Source organism: Pantherophis guttatus, chromosome 1, assembly GCF_059756535.1.
Source record: "Pantherophis guttatus breed Tessera chromosome 1, ASM5975653v1, whole genome shotgun sequence".
NCBI lineage: Eukaryota > Metazoa > Chordata > Lepidosauria > Squamata > Colubridae > Pantherophis > Pantherophis guttatus.
In genome coordinates, this window is record NC_142063.1 from 136,195,759 (window position 1) to 136,219,311 (window position 23,553).

At 35.8% G+C, this 23,553-nt stretch overlaps 1 protein-coding gene across 4 annotated transcripts in view; it reads right to left on the reverse strand.

Annotated features, from left to right (window-relative positions):
- LRP1B (LDL receptor related protein 1B) overlaps positions 1–23,553 on the reverse strand; it is a 986,195-nt gene that overhangs the window by 120,338 nt on the left and 842,304 nt on the right. For all 4 annotated transcript variants that reach the window (XR_004592513.3, XM_034424500.3, XM_034424507.3 and 1 more), the window contains exons 42-52: positions 18,309–18,498; positions 17,278–17,482; positions 15,000–15,192; positions 10,984–11,109; positions 5,641–5,769; positions 5,356–5,475; positions 4,722–4,835; positions 4,251–4,400; positions 3,999–4,121; positions 3,179–3,298; positions 102–230 (exon numbers count right to left, since the gene is read on the reverse strand). Coding sequence is in view for 3 of the 4 variants with exons in the window: in XM_034424500.3 (XP_034280391.2) it covers positions 102–230; positions 3,179–3,298; positions 3,999–4,121; positions 4,251–4,400; positions 4,722–4,835; positions 5,356–5,475; positions 5,641–5,769; positions 10,984–11,109; positions 15,000–15,192; positions 17,278–17,482; positions 18,309–18,498 (1,599 nt within the window). In the remaining variant the exon portion in view is untranslated. The remainder of the gene's footprint in view (positions 1–101; positions 231–3,178; positions 3,299–3,998; positions 4,122–4,250; positions 4,401–4,721; positions 4,836–5,355; positions 5,476–5,640; positions 5,770–10,983; positions 11,110–14,999; positions 15,193–17,277; positions 17,483–18,308; positions 18,499–23,553) is intronic.

A 23,553-nucleotide genomic window follows, 5' to 3' on the forward strand; every position in this document is an offset into this window, starting at 1 on the left:
GTTTTTGCCTTGCCAAACACAACCAGCAAACATTAACATGTCTCATTAGTCAAAACTGAATTGGAAAATATGTTTTGTATATCTTGCAAAATGGCTTTTACCACATCCCGCTGTAGCAAGTTCATCACTTCCATTAGGACAGTCTCTTTCACCATCGCAAAGCCAGTGTTGAGGAACACAGGCATATGAATCTAAACAGCTGAACATGTCTGGAGCACAAGTTACTGAGCCTGTGAAACACATACAAAAGAATAGAAAACAAACAAGCTCCTGATGTTATGCTCCACACAGAATATATTTTCAAGTATTCTTTTAAAATAATCCAACTGATGAACATGACATACTACCAGAAATAAATCACTTTCACCTGGACACAACACCTAAAGTGAAGCTTAGCAATTTAGTCTAGTGGTTAAGACACCTTTCAGCCCAAATCACCTCACAAGATTGTTATTGTGGGGAAAATAGGAGGAGGAAGGTGTGTTGGATATGTTCACCACTTTGAGTTATTTATAAAAATAATAATTCTCTCAGCCGGGTTTTTTTCCTACGTAAATCAAGATCTTTATACAGCCATAGCTCAGTGAAATCCCATTCACTAGTTTCTAGGCTTTTTCAGGCATCAAACCAACATTTTGCTGTCTATTGGGAGACTAAAGGGAGACTTTAAATAGACAGCAAAATGTTGGTTTGATGTCTGAAAAAGCCTACAAACTAGTGAATGGGATTTCACTGAGCTGTGGCTGTATAAAGATCTTGATTTACGTAGAAAAATCTAGCTGAGAGAAAAATACACATAAAGGTCTACAAAAAGACAAGAAACACACACACACACGCACACACACACACACACACAAACACACACACACACACACATATATACATACATACATACATACATATATATGTAGAAGAAGCGATAGACATCACGATCTCCGGAACGTTTTAAACGTTATATATATATGTATGTAAGTTTTCACGAGTATATATGTGTGTACAGTTAATATTTCGGGTTTCTTCCCGTGTAATTGTAAACATATCCTTAAAAGGGTAGTAGCGACGTTTCGACGAAATCGCATTCGTCATCTTCTGGCTAATGTTGCTTATGGGCAAACTGTGTGATCGTAACTGACGTTTTTCTATGAAAAGAGGCAAAGGTGTATTCTGATTGGTCGACAGTGTTGTTGTATTTTGATTGGCTGATGACGTACGTATCTGTATTTTGATTGGGTGGAAGCACTGTTGCTTGGTTGTGGGCCAATGGATAAATTATGCTGGAACTGGTGGCAACACAGGCATTTTGATGAACCTTTGATCTATGGTTTATATTTGGTGTTAAGTTTCGTACGTTTATGAGAGCAGGTTTCCAAATAGTAGTATATTGTATGTATGTATGTATGTATGTATGTATGTATGTATGTATGTTTTCATAGATTTTCACGGGTACAGGTATTTCCCGTGTAAGATTGAGAGTATCTTGGAGACATTTCGACGAGGTCCCACTCGTCATCTTCAGGCTGGTGCCTTCGACTTTGTGCATGTGCGAGCAAAGCGTGATCCCGGGCTTTGGTTTGGCTCCGAGTCTGAGGTCTTGTCATGTGCTCATGGCGTGTGTTAGTTTGCTTTGTGTGGGGATCGGAGGGGGGCGCAGCAGCTTGTATGAAATACCATGCAAAATCTGCCCAGCCACATACATTGGACAAACCAATAGGCGAATAAATGCATGCATCGCAGAACACAAGAACACAGTCAGAAAAGAAGAAAAAACTTCCTCCCTTTTCCAGCACCTTAAAACAACAGGACATGAAATTGATTTTGAAGGAACCAAACTAATCTCCAAAACTGAACACTTCAACAAGAGAATAATTATGGAAGCCATCGAAATAGAGAAACACCCCCATAACATGAATAAACGTGACGATACCTCCCACCTACCAGACATCTGGAAACTAGCCCTAGTCAACAAACGAGCTGCAGCCACAAACATTGACACCAGACCCAGGATAACACATGACACCACCACCAATCATCCTCACCAGATTCAAACCCAATCCCATCCCATAGACGAAATGCAGCCACCGTCCAGGGGCCAGACCGTGGTGGCATTGCCAGCTGCTGCGCCCCCCTCTGATCCCCACACAAAGCAAACTAACACACACCATGAGCACATGACAAGACCTCAGACTTGGAACCAAACCAAAGCCCGGGATGTTGCATCACAGTCATCTGCTCAAGACAATACATCACAGAACTCAGGATGTTACAACACTAAAGCTCAGGATGTTACAACACAGCCAACTACCCAGGATGTTGCAGCACAGGACTCAGGATGTCACAACACTGGAGCTCAGGATGCTGCCACACAGCCCATTACCCAGATCATTACAACACAAAAGCCTAATGGACACACAGCTAGGACCTCGGCCACACAGGATGTTACGAAACAGCCGACTAATCTGCAAACATCAACTCCATCAACTAATCAAGATGTAACAACACAGCCAGCCAACCCACTTACAACAACAAAGCCAGCACTCCCCACCTCCCCACCAGTATTTATAGAGAGGCGGCATCTCCGATCACGCTTTGCTCGCACACGCACGAAGCCGAAGACACCAGCCTGAAGGTGATGAGTGGGATCTCTTCAAAACGTCGCCAAGATACTCTCAATCTTACATGGGAAAAGACCCAAATACACCAAGACATACATACATACATACATACATACATACATACATACATACATACAAAAAACGGTTCTTTATAGATTATTATTATTATTATTATTATTATTATTATTATTATTATTATTATTATTATTTCCTTTCTCAAAATTGGCATTTGGAAAGGCTAGACTGTATAATGTTCTCATATACTTTCAAACAGTGCATCACTAATATCTGAACACACTTTGAATTACACTAAAGTTTGAAACAGGCTATGCCAGATTTATTTACTGATTTATCTGTATCTATCATTTCACATATGTGACTTTGGGCAGCTCACACAATTAAAAAAACATACAAATACAAATAAAACATTAACTTCCATCTTCTGAAAGGTGTAACTATTTCACAGGCTCCATGCCATTGCCAAAACCAACAGTTTCCCCCCGATACACTAATACATCTCTAGACAGCTTCGGACATTTTAAAATTAGCATCATTATACAACTCACCACAAATAGCTTTACTTTCATCCAAACCATTTCCACAATCATCTTCCCCGTCACAAGTCCATTGTTTGGAGATGCATTTTTGTTCAGAACAAGCAAACTGATTCCATGAACAGGAGGAATCTAAAAGATGTAAATTATAATGCATCCAATGGCAGCATTGTGAAAATATATTTTATGCTCTTTATAACTGGAGTGCTAAATATAAACTGAAAATATTTTCTGAACAAATTTATCTCAGCTATTGTTCAGATACAGAGAGTTTGGCTCATTTTTGCATGCAATTTAATCTTTTTTTTTTTTAAGTTTATGAACATTTAAGCAGTTTTATAACTATTTGAGCTATAATGAAATCACATCTGTAAACAAAACTGAAAGTCTGCACGTAATATGTGGGATTATTTAACATTAAGTTTTATGGGATCCAGTTTCCATTAAAAAAATTGTTCTGAAGACAGAGCAGTTGCATCAATCAGAATCATGAAAGAAGCATCCTTTTGGATGGACACCATCATAAGACATATAATAAAAAGGCAGAGATTCCCTTCTGATGCCACAATACTGCTTGTATCAGTTGGAACCTCCTTCACCCCCAACTCATGGTCACCGTTGAACTGTTCTCCTTGCCTATGCCAGAAGAATTCAGATATGCTTAGTTCCAACATTATTTTTGCTTTATTAACCCATATAAATTTGTCAGAATGTCATGATGTTAATTTAGATTTTGATTTTAAAAATTAATTGTCCTGTAATGTGCTCTGAAAACTCATTATCAATAGCTCTTTTGCAAGAAATGTTCATGGATTAATGATAAAATACTCACCACAGAGTAATTCATCACTTCCATCTTCACAATCTTTCTGACCATCGCATACCCAGGAAATCAGAATACATTTACCACTAGGACAGCCAAAATAATTTTCTTCACATGTATGCTTATTTCGAACTTCAGTAAAATAAAAGAAGCAATGTATTTCTAGTTATCATGGTATCTTGAATATAAATTGTACAAAAACAAAATGGCAGTAATCAATAGCATACATTAATATCAAGAAAAATATTTTCCCCCAATTACCTGGGCATTTTAATTCATCTGAATAATCTCCACAATCATTAGATCCATCACACAGCCATTCTGGTAGTATACAAAGTGAAGTAAAGTTACAGCTAATAAATCCTGAAGATTTCACTCCAAGTTTATAGAAATTATTGCAATCTGTGTTATCTGAGAACATAAAATGCAATTATCATACACATTAATATATATATTTTTTAAAGTTTGATCTCATTACTGGAGATCATGTTGTTCAATTTATTTCCCATAAACATTATATTGCCTGTCATTGATCAAACACAGGATGTATTCTTATCATGTTCAATGTATTCAAGTTCTATTGAGCTTATTGTTTGTGTAAACTCTGCTGCATTATATAAAACACAAATTAATTATATATGAAGTACATATTGGTCTGAAGGGAGGAAAAAAAAACAGTAAAGTATTATACAAATGGAATAAATAAATAAATTAAAAAGCAGAGTTCCTTACTGCAGTTTTTCTCATCCAAAGCATCTAAACAATCCACAATCTGATTGCATTGAGCTGATTTTGGAATGCAGGTTCCATCTAAACAACGGAATTCCATGGAAGAACATCCAGAAACTATAAAGGAAAGAGGATATTTTTAGAGGTGGGAGAAAAGGGAAAGAAATTAAAAAAAAAATTGCACTGATGAGGATAGATAAATGATAGATAAAGAGACACCTCATCTCTCTCTCTCTCTCTCTCTCTCTCTCTCTCTCTCTCTCTCTCTCTCTCTCTCTCTCTCTCTCTCTGTGTGTGTGTGTGTGTGTGTGTAGGTATGTACATATGTTTCTAGACATCAAATTATTGCTGATCCCAATATTTTATATTAAGATATCCTTCTCAGATTATTAACTGGCCCTAAAGTGATAGTTATTGATCCCATGTTATTTCATCCCATAAATGTGAAGTTAATTATGTTTTTTTTTTTAAAAAATAATTGGCCAGATTTTTCATGTACAATAACTGCATTGAACAACTAGTGAATTACAGTCCTTGGTTTCATCAAATACCCCATTCCAATTAACATTTTAATTATAGTTAATTTTAAATTTGTATCAATATTCAAAGTATTATTCTGCAAAAAAATAAAATGTACCTTCACAAACTCTTTCATCAGAATTGTCACCGCAATCATTTTTGCCATCACAAATTTGATTACTAGATATACAGCGCCGATTTAAGCAAGACTTAAATCCTTTCCGACAGTTTCTGTTTTCTTATAAATTAAAACAGAGAAATAGCTTTTGTCATTTACACAGCATTATTACAGTTGAAATTTTTAGGCATGCAGACATGAATGAGTAGCTAAAAGCATTACATAAAAACAAGATATGGCAAGAGAATCAAATGGAAGAAATGGACATTTAGTGGACTGACTTACCACAATACAATAATTTCTCATCAGACTTGTCCTTACAGTGAGTTATGCCATCACAGGAAAGTTGGTAATCAATGCACTCACCATTTCCACATTCAAATTCAGAGTAGAAATTGCATGACATATTTTTAGCTGAAAAGAAGAAAAGGTATTCACTTCAAAGTTAATGGCATAAAAGCCAATTGCAGTCTCAAAAATGTAGCCTCGTGAAGTAGGAGATATGGTTGAACAGGAGGTATTCTTGTGCAAGAAACTGATGAGGCAGGAAAACCAGATTTCATTTTTCACCAAGAAATTGTTAAATTTACTATAAACTTTCCCTCTATCAACATGGGACCCAAAAATGAAGAAGGAGAATTTGTGTTGATATGACAACTTAAATACATTGTAGCCAGGGGTGGGTTCTAAAAATTTTTACTACCGGTTCAGTGGGCATGGCTTATTTTGTGGGCATGGTTTGATGGTCATGTGACAATTCTTTAGGATTTAGCAGAGGTACTGATCTACCAGGCTTTTAACTGCTTGCAGAGCTGTACCGGTCTACCCATTTGTTCTTGAAACATTCCGTCTACCCATTTGTTTTTGGAGGCACCGGTCTACTCATTTGTTTTTGGAGGCACCGGTCTACCCATTTGTTTTTCGAGCACAGTGGTCTACCAGCATACTGCCTTTTAACACTGATCAGTTGTAGGGCGGCCCTTTGAAGCCCCGCGGCAAGAGTTTAAACAGTTTTTTTCCTTCTAGCCGATCAGCTAGGATTCAGGAGGCAGCAAATAGATTGGGGGCGGGGCCAAATAAAAGGTAAGAATAACAGTGTGGGGAGGGCTAGAAGGCCCAGCTCCCGAACAAAGAGAACCGGTTCGGTGACGTCATATCGTCACTGCTACCAGCTCAGCCGAACCGGGCCAAACCAGGAAGAACCCACCACTGATTGTAGCTATGTATTTGAATCATTTCACATCCTATTTATTTAAGACAGTTATTTGGTAACGTTATATGTGGAGATTTATGTATATAAAGTTGCATGGAAAAGATACAACAGGTGGAATGTGGGAAGGATTTTGTTTTTAAAAAGTAAAATGCTTTCATGATTATTTCGAGAAGAAAAAAGACATTATTTTGCATCCAAAAATGAATATGCAAAAATACTGTATTTGTCTGTCTTGAAATGTGTAAATTCATGCATTTTAGTTAATTGTCTACATATGTTTTCAGTTCCTTAGCTGAGCTAAATGATAGGTAAATTTTTCTACAGCCTTAATTTCTTGATTTTATGATAAAACATACTTCAAATTAATCTGTAGCCCTATTCAGTGTCTTGGATATTCAACTCTGTATTTATGTAAATCCAGCTTTCAAAGAAGCAGCACAATTGTAGACTAGATGACACTGTGATTTGTGGGGATAAGGTCATGCCATAGATCAAATACCTATTGTATTGATCTCTATCCATACTGGTTTTATTCTATCCATACTGGTTTTACACAATACCTAAATGACTTTTTTTCCAATAAGGGATCCATGAACAGGGTCCCATCTAAGCTGCATTTAAATAATTTGACCATTTGTATTGTTGCCAGGGAATTAAAACTCTGGGCTTTTCATACACATGCCATTTATATTTTATATTTTCTTCAAGAAAATCCAGTAGAATCAAAAGCTTGTGGTTTTCAGGATAGAGAAAAAAAACCTAAGCTGGTTACAGTGGAAGCAGAATCTAATGTTGGTATATTCTCTATTGAACAAATTCAGGGAATTGCTCCCAAAGAGTTGCAGATATGTACAAATGCATACCAGTTTCCAAGTCATTGCCTAGCCAGCTAAGTAATTTTCCAAATAACTTGGAGGCAAAATGTTCCAATTCTTAAATGCTCCCAATAAAAGATAGAACAGCTAACTATATAATGTTGTGCATAACAGGATCTACACTACTTCAATAGTATTTCTTTTCTGATTATTCAAATAGGTTTAATTCAATCTAATAGTTGACTTCTTCCTCTTTGAAATAACTTTCATTTCTGAGAAACAATCCAAAGATTCCTTTGTTAACAATCAGTTGAATTGCTTTTATTCCAATTTAAATTGATTTTATTCCAAAACCTATTATTATATTTGAGCATTGACAATGTTCATCTTTGCTTAGGCACAGAGAAATCTTATGAATGTCAGCTTAACTTGAAATTCAATCTAAGATTGAAGGCTTCCAAGGCTTCATAATCAGTGGTGGGTTTCAAAAATTTTTACTACTGGTTCTGTGGGTGTGACTTGGTGGGCATGGCATGGCTTGGTGGGCCATTCCCTCCCCAGTCCAGTAAAATCTCCATTTCCTCCCAATCAGCTGGGACTCGGAAGGCAGAGAATAGATGGGGGCAGGGCCAGTCAGAGGTGGTATTTACCAGTTCTCCGAACTACTCAAAATTTCCACTACCGGTTCTCCAAAACTGGTCAGAACCTGCTGAAACCCACCTCTGTTCATAATGCTTTCTAGCATGATCTCACAATCTTTTCTGTTGCCAGGATCACATATTTACAGGATCAAAATCCTATTCTCCTTCTCTCTTAAATTCTTTAGTTGCCTTATTTTTCTATACAATACAGATACAGGAAGTATCTGATACTTGTACATTTTTTGTTCAAAACTTGCTTGCTTTCTTAAAGTGATTTGTGCCCAATGGATTTCTGGTACTAATTCTCAGTTGAATGGTGGTGTTGAGCAAAGAGCTGAGAGGACTGTGGGACTGTGAGTCAATTCAAACTATTCTATGTTTAAATTATATTTTCATTTATTTTTAATTTTAAATTAAATTATATTTTCTCCAACCTGGCTACATCTCATTCTGTTTCTTTAAACTTGCTATTACACTGTATCTGAGTGCAAAAGAATATATCGTTCAAATTGCAATTTTTATAGCATAATATTTAGAAAGCCTTAACAAGTTTCTTTTGTCCCATTTTTAAATTCATAACTATAAGCCATGAACCCACAGAAAATTTCTGCCACAATTTTTTCTATAAATAACTGTAATCTATCAAAAAGTGAACACCTTTGTGTTTTTCTTGCTCTGGAACAAGAAAAGGGCCTTGACACTCAATTATTAGTTTCCTTCCCTCCTCTAAATTATTAACACCCTGCTAATGTCACTAGAACTTGAATTTCCCAGTATATGTATTTCCACAGCTTCTTCTCACATGTTTATTTTGTAAGTGTTATATTCTTGCCTCAATTATTTTCATATAGTATGCTGCACAAGTGTACATTCCATTTGTGGGTGAAATGCTTTGGTATGATTCTATTAGCAGTGTTTCTATTACCAAAAGCTGTTATGTTTTATACAATGGGAAACTGTCTCTCACTCTTCACAGGTTCTCAGTCTATTTCAAACAGTCTCTAAAGATTCAGAGTAGATTCAAAGGACATGCAGGGATTGTAGACCAAAACTGCCATTCCATTAACGGGCTTAGATTTATGCAAAGTTAGATTTTACTTAATAATTTTGGATTTCAATTATTGTTCAAGCTATTTCTCCCCATTTTGAAGTATCTATCTCACTGCAGTTCAGAACATAAGTCTCTGTAAATCATAGCTGTATAAAGATGCATTCCTTCTATGGAAATGAGAATGCAGAGCAATCATGCTCACTATGCAAAACACATCATGGGCTCTGTCCATGCTAATGTCATATCAATACACATATATATGGAATTGAAATCAAGGTATGTTCATAAATTGGTCAGTTAGTGTTCAAGAGCCAAACTGAAAATTGTACAATTAAATCAGAACTGGAAACTAAATGGATGGCAACCTGGTGAATCAATAGAGCAACATTTGTTTTCTAATTCTTTTGTTCACATGGACAATCTAATGCATGATTTGAAAAATTATATAATACAGTAATGTATGTTTGTTTCCTAACAATCAGCATGTCAGAAATTTATGTCAATTAAGCATCTGAATTCCCTTGGGATGTATTAATGCCTAGCTATGTTGCCAAGTTAATTACAGTTTTGAATTTGTAGCAAATCAACTCTACACAGGATTCTCTGCAGTGTATTATTGGTCTAAATGTGACAGTTTTAAGGCTATATTTAAATAAAATGTTATTGTGAGATACTGATATTTTAATTAGATTCACTTGGAACTTGGAAATCAGGTATCTGTCCATACAAGATCAATTGATCTCTAAGGGTATAATTTTCACAGCTGTTTTAACATCTACTGCACTACAACAATGTCTATAGCCTTAATTAATGTGTTTCTTATCAGTATAAATCATCTGTATGTCCCATTCACTTTTAATTAATATTGCCAGAGAGGGGCAGCTTTGTCATAAAAAACTGTAAATTATAGGATAGTGGCTGTAAATTAATTTATTGATGAAAATTTGCTTTAGATCAATTCAATACTCAAATAGCAAAGTTTATAGCATTTAATTCCCAAAATATCTTATTGTCGTAAAATATATAAAGGAGCTATCACAACTGCATGCAATAATTTATCAGAAGATGAGAACAAGAAATTGGAGGAACATAACTGGGCGGGGGATGAGAAGCAAAATATTTTCTTCCTCAAGGGGGAAAAAAAGTTGTTTTTAAGGGGTTTTGTGTGTGTGTGTGTGTGATTTTGTACACTTTCCAAAGTCCATTAGAGTTGGGTGAATAATAAATTTAAATAAAAATAAAAACAATATGAGAACAGTCACCCTACTGGGGAGGTATGGAGGTATGCAGCATATACTTTTAATAAATGAATAAATAAATAAATAAATGGAGTGCTGGATGTGATAAGACTCTGGTCTTCTTCTAATACCAGGCTTCTCATGTTTTTCACAATCTTTGTTATTTACTTTACTTCTTCCTTAACTGAATAAAAATTCAGTTTCATTCGCAACACAACTTATGACAACAATCATTCTGGATGTCCATACTTTTTATTGGGTTAGTAGATAAAACAGGTAATATCATGCAAACTGGAATGCAATCATTATTTTGCTGAAAATGTGTAAGTTGTATATCAAAATACATATGTTAAAGAAAACATATGCAAACATGAGTAAAAGTTTATATTCATCTTTCCCTCCCCAAGTAATCTTATAAGAAATGAAATGTAACAAAACTTTTGTTTTTTAATTCTGTTTATGAATAATTTGAGTTTTGAAAACTTAACACAAAAAATCTATTCCTACTTAGGTGAATCTATCAGAGTTGTTTTTTTTAAAACTCACTTTAATTCTTTCTATTCTGTTTATGAAGAAACTTGTGAAACTTTGGTTAGCTTTAATTTTTTTAGTCATCATTAATGCTAAAAGAAAGAGGGAGGGAGGGAGGATGGATTACAATTGTACTTACACACGCATCTGTTATCATCTGTAAGTATGCGGTCACCCCTACATGAACAATTAACATGCCCATCAGGTGTCAGGAGACACAAATCATGACAGCCTCCATTCATTTGGGCACAAGGGGATAATTCACCTGGTGAGGAAAAAAGATTATATAACTAAAAACAAGTAATCAATTTGCATCGGAACAGCTTGTTTCAATATTTATGATCTTTTAACATAGCAAGGCCAATACATTACATGGTATGAGTGCATTTTGGAAAAGTTGCAGCTTCCAGATAGTCTTCACGGATTATATACATACAACACATTACACTAATCCACTCAGAAGTGAGTGATCATGAACAGTGGCTCCTGATTCAGGATGGTGCAATTGTTATACAAAATGAAGTTTTGCAAAAGCTCTCTTGGTCACAGCTACAATCTACAAGTAGTCCTCAACTTAAACCAGTTGTTTAGCAACCATTCAAAGTTACAATAGACCTGTAAAAGGGCATTTATGATCCAGATCTGAAGTTCTGATGATTTCCTCCTTTCCATAGTCACATGATTGCAATTTGGGTGCTCGGCAACATTGCTGCATTTCACTTAAGACTGTGGTGTTTATTTTACAACTGTTGTTTGCTTAACCACCATAAAAAGGTCATAAAATCAGGTCAATCACATGACTGACCAATTTTATGACTGTTATGATTTATGACTGCAATGGGTAGGATCCATTATGGTTATAACTTGAGGACTACTTGTATTCTTTGAATAGGAGCCATGAATCCAGAAGAATACCCAGATTGTACACTGGTATTGTTTGTTACCATCAGTGGTGGGTTACTCCCAGTTCTGTCTGGTTCTTTAGAACCGGTAGTAAAAGCGGCGGGAGGCTCTGCCCATCTGCCTGGATGTCATAATTGACAATCTGTGCATGCGCAGAAGCATGTGTGTGTGAGCAAAGTGAGCGCGCACATGTGCTCCCGTTGTGAACCAGTAGTAAAGGTAAGTAGAACCCATCCCTGGTTACCATATTCAGAAGCAATGATGGACCCCTAAACTGCATAGCCACTTAGTCTTGCCAAGTTTAAATTGAAGCTTGTTCTTCTTTATCCACTGAGATTACTCCCACTAAGACAAAACATCTACAGTAGCCCTTGGTCAGCCTTGTGAGGAGATATAGAGCTGTTTATTCTCATCATATTCATAATACTTCACCCCATGCTGACAGATGACCTCACTTAGTGACTTAATTAAGATATTAAATAAGATATCATTGAACCTGGAGCCTCCCCTACCCCCTAAAAGACTGTATGCTAGATCTCTGTAATTACAAACTAGAACTTGTCTTGGGGAAAGCAGAAGAACCAGTGCAAACTTGTGAACCCCCACCCCAATCTTTGGAGTGGTCCAGAAGGATGACCCTCCCCCTGTTCCTAATCTTTGGAGTGGTCCAGAAGGATAGGGTGACTGAAGTATTAAAAGCTACCAAGAATAAAAGAAAGCCAAGATGGATACAACGTCCCCATCCCATTTCTATCAGAGGTAATCCATATATATGGTCAATGCCATTTTAGTTCTGTGCCCAATCTGAAACCTGACTGAAAAGGGTCCAGATAATCAATTTTCTCCAGGATTCTTTAAAGCTGCAGTTCAACCACCTTCTCAACAATCTACCCTATGAAAGAAAAGATGGAGTTGTTGTTCAAACAACAACTTCATAAAGACAGGGTAAATCACAGCCTTTTTAAACAGTAGTGGGACCCCCCCCCCCCCAATATCTTTCAAAATGAATTCACCACTGTAAAGATCATCCATGTCATCTCTTGCAAAATGTTTACTAACCAGGACAGACATGAGTCCAACACACAAATGGCTGAGTTAACAATGCCAAGAATCCTGTCCACTTCATTAAAATCAACAAGATCACCAAATCAGATAACCAAATCAGACTGAACCAGTCACTTCCATGGGATAAGCCTCAAAGTCAGAGTCAAGGTTGAAGCAGACCCAAGTGACTTTAGTTGAAAATGTCTCACATATTTTTCATAGTAGCCCTGAAGGAAAATCTCCAATTCAACCTTTCTCAGGAGGAACTGTGTTACTTTAACAAGATCACTAGGCAGCTATGTGTGGATACAATAATGAAGAGAAATACTGATGTTTTACTGCCCTTACAGCTACAAGGTAGTCTCTAACAACCACTTTAACTTGTGTTTTGTCAGGTTCACTCATTAGTGATCTCCAAAAATGCTTCAAGCATTGTTCCAGAGTTTCTTGTACTTCCTTTCCCTTAGTTCCTTGGTAAAGCAAGGGACTAAGAACCCGAGATCCATTAGAAGAGGCCACATTGTGATGATTTGATCCAAAGCCCTAGAAGCCTCTTCATTCCAAATAGTGGCTCAGAATGTGCAGAACAATAAAAAACTCACTCTGAAAACCAGTGGGATCCATAAGTCACTTGGGACAGATCAGGTGAATAGGTTTAACTTCTCTCTAATTGGACCAGCACCAGGGGATTCTAGGGTAAAGAGAATGTGTTCTAACGATGACACAGGCAAATAATAACCATTATATGTCAGTTCCACTGCCATCATGGTGGGCATAAACTCCTGAACTATCTCAGATTTTGCACCCCCAGACAAGGCAACTTGAAGTCTTCCAAGATCATAAGCTTAGAGAACTTGATTGTCAACCAAGCCACAGAATCAAGGAGCTTAAGCAGGGAGATAAAAATGAAGTAGGAGGTTAGTAAGGAGCAACAATCATCTATCAGAAGAATAACTCTTTGAAAATAAAACACAAGAGTTTGGTAAGATGAGGATAGATGAATAGATAGATAGATAGATAGATAGATAGATAGATAGATAGATAGTTTTTGTATGCACATTTTTATGTATGTTGACCCCTCAAAATAATGTGTTGATCGACATAAAATACCAATGTATTTCTGCATTAGGATATACAAAATGAAAAAGTCCACAAATGACATCTGAAACAAAACTAGATTGCATGCTAAACAACAACTTACTATTCTGGTAAGAAAGAAATAACTGACAGGCAACTGAAGACTGTTCAGAGATTGAAGAGACAAAATATTATCTGTATCAAAGAGTAAATATCAGGAAATACTCTTCCTTTTTCTTCATCAGTGTAACCATGGCAATCTAAAGCTCACTGTGAAATCTGCTAACTTCCACTACTGTAAAAATAAGGAGGCTTCCAATGTTAAGAGTATAGATCTTAATTATTTTATCAGAATTCTCATCAATAAATAAATATGAAATAGATATAAATTATATTTCAAATAAAAAGACATGGTTAAGTTCCAAATTTGAAACAGGGATGAAAGAGTTTGATGAATTTATTTGATTTGCATGGTAACAGGATATTTATATAACAACAAAATTTACTAATTTGGAAGGGGGATTTGAATATGAGATGAAATGTCAGTTCATTAAGTGAAATAATTGATTAATTTGGACCATAGTTGGAAATAATGAAAGAATTCCTAGTGAAAAATATGAAAAAAAAAAACTTAAATAATCTGGTATGTGCTAATTATGGAAACAGTAAAGAAATCAGGTAGCTTGAACCAGGTGGCAATTTTTAATTAAACACTTGCCCTTGTTACTATGGCATTATAACATGTTGAACACAGGGATGCAAATTATCTTGTTAGCCTGCTACCTTGTGAGAGAGATAGGTAGAGGGGCTTTTCTCTTGGAGTGCAGCCCCACCAGCCAATGGATGGGTATTGCAAATAATTTTCATAGAAAATTCCCACAGATTTCACATTTTAAGCAAGGGACAAATTTGAATGCTTTTTCAAGAGAATTTGCTTTCTCATACGGAAAAATAACAATTTGAAAACTGTTTCAAATTACGACTGTTACTTCTGTGATAATTATCTTTTCTCCATAATAAAAGCTATATATCTAAAAGAGAACAGTATAATAACTGCAAAAATAATCCTTCTACTGTTTTTTTTTTAAATCTACCATTAAAGAAATACTGATGTTGTACTCAGTAACTTACAGCTGTTAGTGTCATTAGCAACAGCTATGATGCCCATAGGTTGATGTGGGATATCAGATCTAAGAATTTTTGTATCTCCACCTGTATATTTATTGGATCGCAGTATAGCTCTTCTCACCCAGTCTGTCCAGAAGATCCAAGCATCGTATACAGCTAGACTGAGAAAAGTGCCAGGTCCAGATCTGACTATCACCTGATTTGAAAAATAGAAGGATTAATTAAATGTAAAATTATCTATTTTTCAATATTTCTGTTTTATTTTTAATTAATGTGGAAACTATATTTGATTCTATATTAAATTAATCGAACATCACTAGAATATATACAATAACAAGGTTAGATAAAAAGAAATGATAGATAATGGTTCAGAACACAGCTTTTTTCATCAGTATCTCATCATATATTTTATCTAGACTGAATATGGAAATACTTCATCTGTGAAGTAGAAAATTTATCTGTTTTGAGTAAAAAAAAAATACACAGAGAAATATCAGCTAATTAGGGATGACTCTAAGTGGGAATAAATTAAATAGAATTCCTATATTTGAAATCTTTCCCATTTGCTGGTTACTACTGGTAAAAGGAACCCTCCATTTTGAAGGTATGCAAGTCACACTTGAATGGGAAATTATCTCATGCCATTTACCTATTCTACCTATTAAAATTGTTTTGTGTACCATATTTAATACATTCAGTATTTGACCTACACACGTGATGGAGCCTGACCATTACAGTCGTATCTTGTGATAGCCATTAAGTAAAGCATCTTACCCAACTTCATCTTTTTTTTTTTTTTTGCAGAGGAGCCTGGCTGATGCAATGTGAATCTCAGCTTTCTTACAGAGACTGTTAGCCTCATGGCAATCTCATACTATTCTCCTAGAAAGTAGCACTTCTCATGAGACTGTACAGGGCTCTGTTTTTTAAAGAGGATCCATTTGTTTGTGGAGTTTGGGGAGTCTCCTTAAAAAACAGAGCCCCGTATAGTCTCACAAGTACTACTACTTGCTAGGAGAATAACATGCAGTTGTCAAAAGGCCGGCAGCCTCCATTAAAAACTTGAGCTTCGTATTGCATGGCATTGGTCAGCCTCCTGTGCAAGAAATGAAAGGTAACTTGGATACTGCTTGGCCTTGGATCTGGCTGAGGAGCAGGTTGAGTCCTGCAAGTAGGCCAAGGCCTATAGCTGTAACTACCCTCTGGGTAGCTTCTTTGGGCTCCCTTGTGTGGCTGAGTGGCCAGCTTGAGAGTACGCCACAGCTTGGTGGAATCTCGAGGGGCATAGGGAGGCCTTGGGAGGCCCAGCCAAGACCAGGCAGGATGAAAGATGGGGGGGGGAGGGGGCTGTGCTGATGTATCCCTGCAGTTGGTTATAAGAGTGAAACATGGTAAGGAATTGCAATGGCCATAACTTTGAACTTGGGTCATGACTTTTTTTGGGGGGGGGTATGTCCTACCTTTCAATGGTTGCTAAGTGACCAGTTGTAGGTCAAAGACTACCTATACCTGTTTTCTAGGATCTCTTAGGAAGCATAGTATGCTGTTAATACAATATGGCGTATACACAACTTTTGGATATATAAGGATGAAATTACATTATGGTTTGTATGTTAAAATTCACAATAAAATTATAGTTCACATGTGAACACCTCAATAAAATAGAAATAAATAATAATTATTATCTGGTCATTATTATACAGAAATTAGATATATATATTAATAGAAAATCAAATTGTGCTAGTGAGATTAAAGGATATAAAAATTGTACCATTAACCAGATTTATTATAACAATAAGAACCACAAATACCTCCTCACAAATTTAAAATAGAAAATTATAGTTTGTTCACATTTGAAATGTTCCTATACACTTTATACCATTTCTCTATTTGGCATAGGCCTCACTAGAAAAAAGTTAAGTACCTTCCCAGTCACCCAATATTTTCCCATTCTACTATCTATCTAGATATTATTATTATTATTATCTCTTTTATTCATTAAACATGAAACTCAGTCAACTGAACATTTAAAAATGTATCACAAATATCATTGACTAGTGCTGTTGGTTGATACGGGTTGCTGCCAGCATCCTGGGTATCAACCAAATATCTTCTTAAAATTTACGATGTTCCGAGTAGTAGTTTTTTGCAGTTCCGCTGGTGTTATTGTAGGAAGCTGCAATTATTATTATTTTATACTAAGGATGAAAAAATCAAAGATTACAGTTATTTCTTTATAGAAATATCAATACATTACTAAAAGTTAGTTTTATGATCTTACATTTCTGTGTGATCCATCATATTCACACCTTTCTATTTTTCCCAAACTACCATCGGAAAAATACAGTTTCTCAGCCCTGTGATCAATGGCAAGTCCATTTGGTGTTAAGATGTCATTGCTGATTACAACTTGTGCATTTTTGCCATTCAGTGTAGCTCTCATGATGCTTGGATGCTGCTCATTCCAATTAGTCCAAAACATTAAACTAAAAGCAAAACATAATTTCCACATTAAAAATACATATCAGTTATAAATAATGTAACATAATGTATATATAAATCTTAGTAACAATACATCAATAGGGTGCAAACTGGTGCTTCATGGAGTAATACTAGCAAAAAATAAAGGTACCTTGGAAGGCCATATTCTGTGATATTCATATATTCTATAGACCATCGATTGGCAAATACAAGGGAAAATTTGAGAGCATGGAAATTTGGTAAGTTTAAAGAAAAATAATTATTATCTTACATTAAAATGCTCAGTAATGATTTAACAGCTACTTTTGTCTGTTTGTGTGGAAAAAAATAATGTCCAACATTCAAGCACTATAGCAAAATGTAAGGTCTGCAGTTGCCATCACTCTTTGGAGAACTTTTGGAAATAAAAAACCCTAGTGGCTTGATCACAAAGTACATAACACTTCAGTAAGAATTTAATTTCTACCTAGCATGGTTATAGAATGAGATGAATGAATAAATAAAAAAATAAGACAAAAAATGAAGTCAGATCATGCTTAAGCATCATACATTAATGGACAACTCATTCCCTGACCAACATGATTGAATATTTTTATATGAAACAAATACTAATGAAACCAATAGAAAAACCCTATTCTAATAATCAACAGAATGAAAGAAAACATTTTGACTATAATCCCAAGAGGTAAAGTATACCTTTTTGTCTCATACTCTTGAATACAGTGGCTCAAGAAAGTAGTAGTCATTGGTTCACAATGCAATAATTGTGAACAAAATTCTGTTAACAGAAAGGTATATAACCAGTAAAAAATGTAGGAACAAGGTACCTACTTTTGGCATTCATCAAGGGCTAATACATGTGGGTGATCATCCTCAGACATCGTTATTACAGCTTCTCTGTTGAAAGCACCTCTTCGTTTCTGATCAACTGTGTGCCTTGTAATAGAAGATGTAGTAGAGCTGGTCCAGTACAAAGTATCCCAAGCCCTATGATATGCTAGACCCTCCACAGATCCAACATCTGTCACAGCAGATCATTAAATACATGTTTTAATTCAGAAAAATGTATGAATGGCACAATAAAAGTATAACTTTTTAATATTTAGATGCATATTTTATACAGTATAAAATTATTTTATCCTATAAATTGCTGGATAGCATCATCTGGTTACAATGGTACCTTGGTACTCAACTGTTTTGAAACTCATTGAATTTAGTACTCAATACATTTTGACATGAACATTTTATCCTGGTACTCAATGAACAAACTAGAACTCAGTGTCGGCTTCCTTGTGACTCACTATATTATTCCTTATGAGAAAAATTTGTTGGTACTCATCGTTTTTGGTACTCATTGCACCTCCTGGAACCAATTAACAAGGAGTACCAATATACCACTGTATATCACTTTCACTGCATACTATTAGAATAAATGTGCTACATCTTAAAAGATCTGTGATTTATAACAATTAATATATGGAAAATTAATTATAAATTTAGGTTTCAGAATGGCAATATTTTACTCCTTGGTGCATAAAACAGAAAGAGGCTGTCAGATATAAATGCCTTATTCTCCAATGTGTAAATAGTGTACAGACAGGGTATCAGGGGTTAACTTATACTTCACTTCTTAATGTATTCATAATTCACCACTCCCACATATAGCTCCACCCATTGTATATATAAGGAGCTACCTACACCATTTCCCCTGCTTCTATCTGTGAATATTCAGTGAATATAGAATGCCTAATGTAAATAAAGAATATATAGTTAAATCTTTAACTCTTGTTGATCTTATTGAGTCTGATCCTGAAAATATTGCAACAAACTGGTAGCAGAGGATGGTTAATTGACTCAATAAAAAGCTTTAAAATGTCTAAGAAAGATAGGCCCAACACCAGGGCCTACAGCAAAGAAATGGAAACGGAACAAGAAATAATCAACGAATCCACGAATGCAATTTCGAGAGAATCCGAAGAATACACCACTGAAGACGAAGAAATAATTGATGACCAGGAGGAAATCGAAATAGAAAATAACGAACTCAGGTCAGAGATATTAAAACTATTAAAAAGCCAGAAGAATGATGAAAGCCTCATCGCGAACCTCCAAGATATGCTAAAGAACAGCGGAGCAGCGAGAGAGAAAAACATCACCAATGAAAAACCCAAAGATCCAAAAATAGTGAGTAATATGACTGCGGAGAAAATCATTACAAAAAAGAAAAACGATGATCCCGCGCAAAAATTTGAATGGCGGCCATCTTGGTTTCAACCGGCCTCCAAGATGAACGAAGAAGAGCCAATCAGCAATCTCAATTCAAAATTTCTGGCGCGAAAAATATTATCGGACAACGAAAACGAAAAGGAAGTTTCAAACACCTCAGAAGAATCAGAACCAGAAAGCGAGGAAGATCCAACAAAACACCAAATAAAATCAGCGATGAAAACGCTCTTTGCTGCATTTGGGCCAAAACTGAAAATTACTAAAAAGACACTAAAAAAGCGAACGAGCAAGCCGATGCCTCAAGACCTGCCCGCTCCCATCCTGACTACTAGAGCGCTGACGCCGGAACCCAGAGAGCCCTGCCGATACCGCCCTACGCCGCAGACCGAAGCAAGCACCAACGCTTTCAATAGAAGAGGAAGAACAGCCACCGTCGCCAGAACCCCCAAAGTCGAACCAGAGACCGACTCATCTGAAGAGGAGCAGAGCGAGCGGGCCGCAACGAGGAGAACCTTCCACGACGACGCCGAAGAAGAAATGGGCAACGCGCATGCGCGAAACTACGCTGACGATCCGGGAAGACATGAACAGGAGAGAAGATCATGCAGACTCGTAGCGAGCATCCCCATGCCGTTTTGCAATTTTCTGCATTTACGAGACCACGGACTACCTCAGGTTGTAAGTAATGGACCCAATAATGTCGGAAATTTACCCAGTGACTTCCCAAAACTAAGGGTTGATGGCATTAATTTACAAGAATGGTATCAACAGCTCCAGGTTGTCTTTATGAAGGAAAACTTACTGTTTTTTATCACTAGTCCCCCAAAAAGACCTTGGACACTAAAAATAGATTGTTTACACCATAGAGCTTTTTTCTTAATAATATCTAGTGTGTCTCCTGCAATGTATCACAGCATTAAGCCAAATTTGACTGTTTCAGAAATTATTCAATGCATGTTTAATTTGTTTCACAGTGACAGTGTAGCCACCACCACAAGGATATCTAAAGACTTCTTTTCATCTAGGATAAAACCAGGGGTTTCCATAAGTGAACATTTAATATCTTTGAACAAAATAAGAGCTGAACTGCATTTGAGGGGGGAAGTGATTTCAGACCAAACAATGAAAAGTGTCATTATCAACTCACTTGACCCATCATGGGACAATTTTATGTCACATTTAGACACAATCAATCTAGGGTATTTATCCATAGAAAGTCTATCTAACAAATTGATAACAGAAGATAATTCTAGAAGGAATCGTTCTAACAATCACACAGAACATAAACCATATAGGAAAGTAGCTTTCCAAGAAAAATATAGTGGAACATTTAAATGTCATAATTGTGGATCCAGGGAACACAATAGAAGAGATTGCCCAAAATTCTTAAAAGAAAGATATAGATCAGAATACAGAAACAAATACGATTATAGACAGCCTTCTATAGAAAGGCATAGATATAGGAGCCCACCAAATCACAGAGAGAATAGAGGGGGCAGAGACAATTCAAAGGATAGAAAGTCTGGTTCACTGAATGGATTAAATAAACAAGACAACACTAACACACAACAAAGTGAGAACAATAATTGGCTTATTGATTCTGGAGCAACTAATCACACCACTAATAACAAAAGTATATTGTCTTCATTTGCAGAAGATAAATTTGTAATTAAGGTAGCTAACCAAGAAAAGGTTCAAGTATTAGGTAGAGGAAATGTAACCTTGCCTGGTTTAGGAAAAATAGAGGGGGTATTACTAATACCTGAAATACCTCATAACATATTAAGTGCCATAAAACTAAGCAGAGATTCTGACATTAACATTGTCTTTTCAAAAGGAAAGGCAACTTTGGAAAAGAATAAAATAAATGTAGGCACTGTGGTGACTAAAGGAGGACTACCTTACCTAATAACAAAAGAAAAATGGTTACATAACATTGATTCAAATATGGAAGATTGTATTGAAATAGATGATGAGAATGTTAGCAACAGTGACAATGATGAATGTAAAATATCTAATGATCACACAGATGCACACAACGATAAGAAGCCAAAGATAGGTAAACCAATTCATGATGAGTGTGCTCACATATTGCATAGGAAGTTAGGACATGCCAGTTTTCCTGTAGTGCAAAAAATGACTGAACACGCAGAAGGTGTTAAAATAAAGAATTGTGAAAATTATCTGGAATGCTCAGTATGTAAATCTACAAAACTAAAAACTAGTCCCAGGCCAAGAAAATCTACCAGATCAACTAACAAAATTTTTGATTTAGTACACATGGACTTAGTTGGTCCATTAACTCCATCAATCACTTATAGGAAACGTTACTTCCTGACAATAGTGGACGATTATAGTCGCTATGGATTTGTTTACACACTAAAACACAAAGATGAAACATTTCAAAAATTTAAAGAATTTTACAAACGCATAGAAACACAACACAACATCAAAATAAAACAAATTATGACAGACAGAGGATGCGAATTCATGTCTAAAGAATTCTCGCAATGGTTAAAAGACAAAGGAATGTTACATTACACATCTAGTCCATTTTCTCCGTTCCAAAACGGAATTGCAGAGAGAAAAAATTCCACATTACAAACCATGATTAGATGCACATTGGAAGATGCTGGCTTAAGCAAACAATTCTGGTCAGAAGCCTTACATTATTCAAATTACACACAAAATAGAACATGGTCCAGCATTATAAATAAGACACCATATGAAGTGATGTATAATAGAAAACCAAAATTAGCACACATGCATATATTTGGAGTAACAGCAGACGTACACATACCTAAACAATTAAGAAGAAAGGGAGAAAATGTGTCCAGGAGACTCAGATTCATGGGATATGAGACCGGCACTAAAGGATACAGATTCATTGATAGTAACAACAAATTTATAGTCTCCAGAACAGCTGTGTTCCATGAACAAGCTAACTGGTCTAAATTACATCTTAATGAGATATTCCCAAATAAACATGAAGATACAAAATCTCATGAGAAAGGGACTATAGAAAAACAAAATATCAACAAATATAAAAACAAAACCAAAACTTGGACAAATAGCCAACTCAAAATAAAGACAGATACACTAACAAAAAAGGAAGCAAGATATTTGCATGATAACGATAGTAAACCAGAGAAAATCATTAGAAACACCAGAAATCAAATGCCAAATAAATACAAGGATTATGTAATGCACATGAATGGTGAACCAACAACACCCAATACATACGAGGAAGTGTTAAAACTTCCTCACGAAGAAAAAGAAAAATGGGAATTAGCAATGAAGAAAGAGATGGAAAGTTTACAAGGACTAAATGTATTTACACCTGCATCTGCACCTAAAGATAAGACAATTATTGGTACCAGATGGATATATAAAATTAAGAATTTAGAGGGAGGAAATACTCTATACAAAGCTAGATTAGTTGCACAGGGTTATGCACAGAAATATCCAGAGGACTATACTGACACGTATTCCCCCACTGTAAGAACAGAGAGTGTCAAAACAGCTCTAGTGATAGCTTCAGCACTCAATCTAGATGTATTCCAGTATGACATACAGACTGCGTACCTACACGCAAAATTAGATAAAGAAATATACGTGAGAGCACCTCATAGTCCATACACAAACAAAAATGAGACTTGGTTGTTAAACAAGAGTTTATACGGGCTAAAACAATCTGGTAAACGGTGGTATGATTGTTTAGTAAAAGTACTTAAGACCATGGACTTCAACGCTACCACTGCTGATAATTGTTTCTTTGTCAAGAGGGGTGATGATTACATTGAATTTGTATTGATTTATGTGGATGACATTTTATACATAGGAAAACATA